At 68.3% G+C, this 4655-nt stretch overlaps 2 protein-coding genes across 3 annotated transcripts; one reads left to right on the top strand and one right to left on the bottom strand.

The window, feature by feature from the left end:
• The first annotated feature begins 1931 nt into the window (after positions 1–1931).
• On the top strand, positions 1932–2718 carry PERCC1 (proline and glutamate rich with coiled coil 1). The gene has a single exon (XM_040635572.1). It carries the CDS (start codon positions 1963–1965, stop codon positions 2716–2718), a length of 756 nt encoding a protein of 251 aa, XP_040491506.1. The 5' UTR covers positions 1932–1962.
• On the bottom strand, positions 2714–4625 carry LOC121103863 (coiled-coil domain-containing protein 154-like). 2 transcript variants are annotated; one of them, XM_040635571.1, is made up of 3 exons: positions 4167–4625; positions 3709–3896; positions 3459–3605 (listed from the first exon to the last, which is right to left on the bottom strand). In XM_040635571.1, exons 1-3 carry the CDS (start codon positions 4236–4238, stop codon positions 3479–3481), a joined length of 387 nt encoding a protein of 128 aa, XP_040491505.1. In that variant the 5' UTR covers positions 4239–4625; the 3' UTR covers positions 3459–3478. The 2 variants fall into 2 exon arrangements, with proteins under 2 accessions (XP_040491504.1, XP_040491505.1); XM_040635570.1 differs by having other exon boundaries at positions 2714–3896.
• Positions 4626–4655: the final 30 nt, after the last annotated feature.

Genomic DNA, 4655 nt, shown 5'->3' with positions numbered 1-4655 from the left:
GACAGAGACTCCTGTGGGACATGCATGGATGGGGACAGGGGTGACGGTGAGACAGCTGCAGCCAAGGAGCCCCACAGCGGACGCCAGGAGGGAAGCATGGGTTCCCACCCAGACAATGCCCCTTTGCTGCTCCAAGCCCCCAGTTTGGGTGATGAGCTCCTGTGGCCCCAGGACACTCAGGCAGCCCTAGGCGGCAGCCCCCCGGGGTCCTGCGGATGGTGGCGGCTGTAACCCAGCGGGGAGGCTCACGAGGATGCCTCTAGTGGGCTCCATGGTGGGGTGCAGCGGCACGGGCACCAAGCCCCACAGAAGAAGGTGCAGAACCAGCTCGTACCCTGGGGGCGAAGCCCTGTGTCGGGGGAGCAGGGGTCAACTGGGTTTGTTGTAAACACAGGTGCAGGGAGCTCTGGGATGGCAGGAGCTGGCCGCGGGGCTGGGAGTCCTGCAGCCACTCCTGGACAGTGGGACTGCTTGCTGCGCCCTGGAGGGCCCGGCGGTCAGAGGGGACCCCCTGCATGAGAGGCTGCCACCTCTGGTCCCCACGGCCTCCTCTCCCCGGCCTGCCGGCTCTGACCGCCAGCCTGGAGCACCGTTTACCCAGAGAACCGCGGAAGCAGGATGCCCTCCAGAGAGGACTACTCCAGAAGTCAAAATAGCATGAAATTTAATTTTCCGCCTATTTGACAAGGCTTGGTCCGGGTCCCAATCAGCGGTGGAGATAAGGGTCCTCGGCCCGGGTGTGAGCCAGCTGGGCCTGCAGCAAACACTCCACGGTCCCCGGGCAGGTTGAGGCTCCCCCCGCGGGGCCCTGGTTGCTGGGCGCTAAAGCAAACGGGCTCTATTTGCCCAGTCTGCGATGACAATGCAGTCACCAAATATTTGCCAGCCCGGCCGGCCGCAGAGCCAGCTATAAATGCTTGGGCCCAGGTGGAGGTGGGTCTGCCCCGAAGGAGCTGGAGGCCGCAGCAGGTAGGAGCCGGACTGGGCGGTGGACGGGGAGGGTGCTGGCCCCAGGGGCCTGGCCTCCTCCCCCTTCCCCGGGAGGCTGTGGGCCTTCTGGCCAGGTGGGCTGTGCGGACCACCCACCCACCCACCCACCGGGAGGGCAAGGGGCGGGGCTGGGGAAGGAGGGCGCCGTCGTGGGTTTCCCCAGGGCCCAGTGTCGGGGCCACGGGACCCCCGGCAGGGAAGAGGGGCCCCAGCACTGTGAGGGACAGCCAGCGCACAGCGCAGACGGCAGGCAGCGGGCGGCCCCTCCCGAGGGAACCTCGCTGGGGTGGGATTTTGGGAGTCCCTCCTCCCTTACTCCACACCACCCTCCCTTTCTTCCCTTCCTGCCAGGAGGCAAAAGGGGCCTCCCTGCTGCAAGCTGCCCCCCGCACTCGTCCCCAGGGGACAGAGCGTTCCAACCTCAGAGTCAGCCCCATTTGGCCTCAGGCCACCCCTGTCTCTGTCACCTCCCCAGATCCCACTCGGCCCGCCCTGCCCTGAGCCCCAGACCCACATACCTTCCTTGCCTCCTGCTGACCCTCCGACCCCTCCAAACCCGGGGTGCCTGGGTCTCTCACCTGTGGCCCTGCCAGAGGGCACATGGAAGCCTGGGGCCCGCACGGCGTCCATGCTGTCAGACGGCTCGGGGGAAACAGCACCTGGCTCTGGGCCTGCCCCAAGCCCGGGAGACCCCCGAAGCCCCAGGGGCTCTGGGACCCGGACCTAGCGTGCTGCTCGAGACAGCCAGGCCCAGCTCCCAGGGCTGCCCCCGCCAACACCAGGCGGGCCTGTTGGCCAAGAACCGACTCTGCAGCCCCACGCCCACAGCTCTAGTCTCTGTGCACCTCCCCGGCGTCTGACCTGCTCCAAGCATGAGTGTGGCTGCACAGGCCTGGGGACCTGAGGGCTAGCCTGACCCCCCACCTTCCTCCCCAGCCGCACCTGCTGCCCCAGAAACGCAGGCTCGAGGACATGGCCGCAGGCGTGATCCGGCCTCTCTGTGACTTCCGGCTGCCCCTGCGCACCCACCGGCCCTTCCTGCCCTCAGACCCGGAGCCCCAGAAGACCTCTGAGGATGAGGACGAGGAGGAGGAGGAGGAGCCAGAGGTGGAGGGGCCAGGGGGCCGCAGCCCAGCCCCCCAGGCCTCAGGTTGGGCCCCAGAAGCAGCCCCTCCGGGTCGGAGCAGCCCGGAGACGCCCCTGCAGCTGCTGCGGTTCTCCGAGCTCATCAGTGGCGACATCCAGCGGTACTTCGGCCGCAAGGACAAGGGGCAGGACCCAGACGCCTGCGACATCTACGCGGACGACAGCGCAGCCCGGGACCTCCAGTGCACTGACCTGGCGCGCCTGACCCCGGGCGGGCCCCCAGACGGAGACGAGGCTGCGGAGCCCGGAGTCCTCTCCCCCAGGGGTCCCGAGGGGCAGGCGCGCGGGCTGGGGCCCCTGGCCGAGCTCTTTGACTACGGGCTGCGGCAGTACTTAGGACCTGGGGCCCCGGCCGGCAGGCGGCTCAGGCTGGAGCGCAAGTATGGCCACATCGTCCCCATGACCCAGAGGAAGCTGCCACTTTCCTTCTGGGAGGAGCCGGCCCCCGGCCCCCTGGGCCTGCTTCACCCTGGCATGCCCGACTTCAGCGACCTGCTGGCCAGCTGGTCAGCGGAGACTGGTCCCGACCTGCCCGGGGGAGGGGCCCAGGCCCTGGACGGGGTACAGCTGGCCGAGGCCTAGCGAGTGGGCCAGGGTCCATGGGGGTGAGCGGGAGCAGCGGGCGTTGCCTTTCCTTAAGGTGTGTGGCTTGGAGGAGCCCCAGGGGCCTTCCAACCAAGGTGGCCAGCAGCAGGACAGGCCAGCTGAGGTAGGGACTTCCCAGGCCCGGGAGGGCAGGCCAGAGGCCACCTGGGCAGGGAACGGGCAGGAGCTGCCGCCCCAGGCACCCTGGCCCTCAGCCCTCGGAGCTCCGCCCCCAGGAGGGGAGGCCCTGGGCTCAGAGGTTCTGCACACTGTGCCCCACTCTGGGCGAGGCCCACTGGCCATCCAGACCAGCCCTGAGAGTCCAGGTTGGCAGCCGCCCACCTGGCCGGTCCTGGGGCTGCCCCTCCTCCAGGCCCCACAGCGGGTGGCAGGACCAGCGACTGCGGGGTGAGCAAGGGTTTTCTTGGGGACAGGAAGAAGGGGCGCTGCTCGAGTGTGTGAGCAAACACGCTGTGTGCTCCCTGGAAGAGGGCAGGAAGAGCCACTTCCCTGCTGCCACGGCACAGGTGTGAAGGGCTCGGCCGGCTGCCAAGGGGCAGGGGCCAAGGGACACCAAGCCGGGGCCAGCTGGCCCTCGAGGGGGCCTGCAAGGAGCAGCTGGGGCTCTGGGATGCTGCGGCTGTGGGCAGGATGACCCAGGAAGGCGCCGGGCCTGGGGCTTGGCTGGGCTCGGGCAGGAGAAGGGTGAGCTCCTGGGAAGGAGCTCTGGACTCCAACAGGGACAAGAGCTGCCCATTTATTTCTGGGAAAGGGGCACGGATGTGAGCTGGTGTGCAGGCTCTTGGCAGAAGGACTTCACCAGGAACACGCTCGGCCTCCGCCGGGCCACCAGGTTCATGAGGACCGCCTTCCACTGCAGCCACCTGCCCGGACACGCGGCTCATGCCCCCTGGCCTCGGGGCCTCCCCAGGACCGCCCCAGACCCCAGGCCTCGGGGTCTCCAGAAGGTGGCTCCCCACAGCCCACCTCACGGCCTGATACACGCCCCAGCGGTTCACGGGGACCGCGTCTCCGGGGCCTGCGTCCTTGACGAAGGACCGCTGCTTCCCTAGCGGTGTGAGGACCCCCCTGCTGCCCAGCCTCAGGCTCCACGGGCCCTCCTCGCTCCGCAGGCGCATGATGCTGTCACGCAGGCTGGCCGTCTCCTCCATGCGCTGCGGACAAGTGAGCCGTGAGCAGGGGCCACTGCGGGAACGCAGGAATCCGGCCAGCGCAGGGCGGGACAGCCCCGGGATTTCTCTTTCTGGACAAACCTGGGTCTTATCTGCCAGGAAACCCGGCTTGGGCCAGACACGCAGACAGAGGGACGTGGGCAAGCCCACAGAGCTAGGGCCAGCCGGGAGGAGTGGGGGGCGGGGGGCGGGAACCACACCCACCCCCCCACCCGCCTCGGGGGCGGGATCGGCACAGGGGCCGCCTCTCACCAGCTTGGTTTCTGTATTAAACTTGAGGTTCTGGATGGTCTTGTTGTCCTGGATGCTATTTTCCAATTTCATTATTTGGTTCTGGAACTAAATGCGGCCCGTTTGTCGGCCTGGATGAGGGCGGCCCCCACCCTGGGCCCCGGGGCAGGAGCTGGCCTCTGACACCGGGTCCTGGTCCCTCAGTGGGTGGTCCGGTGGACCTGGCCAGCGCTCAGGCTGGCTTCTTTCACCGTGATGACACCTCTAGCATGTGGGGGCTCCAGACAGGTGCCCCCACCTCACACGGGCTCTGTGAGCCACTCGACCTTGATGTGGGGCTTCCCCGGGGCCCCTCTGCTGAGCGCGACGGGCACAGGGGCCACAGGGGTACCGTGGCCAGCTTGCCCTGGATCTCGGCAATCTTCCGCCCGGGGTTGCCCTCCCTGAGCAGCTGCACGGACGACAGCAGGGCGGCCAGTTCCTGCCGCACGGCCCCGACCTCGAACTCTC

Source organism: Ursus maritimus, unplaced genomic scaffold, assembly GCF_017311325.1.
Source record: "Ursus maritimus isolate PB19 unplaced genomic scaffold, ASM1731132v1 scaffold_2, whole genome shotgun sequence".
Classification (NCBI taxonomy): domain Eukaryota; kingdom Metazoa; phylum Chordata; class Mammalia; order Carnivora; family Ursidae; genus Ursus; species Ursus maritimus.
The sequence above is the reverse complement of the archived record's forward strand: the minus strand, read 5'-3'. Positions and strand labels throughout refer to the sequence as shown.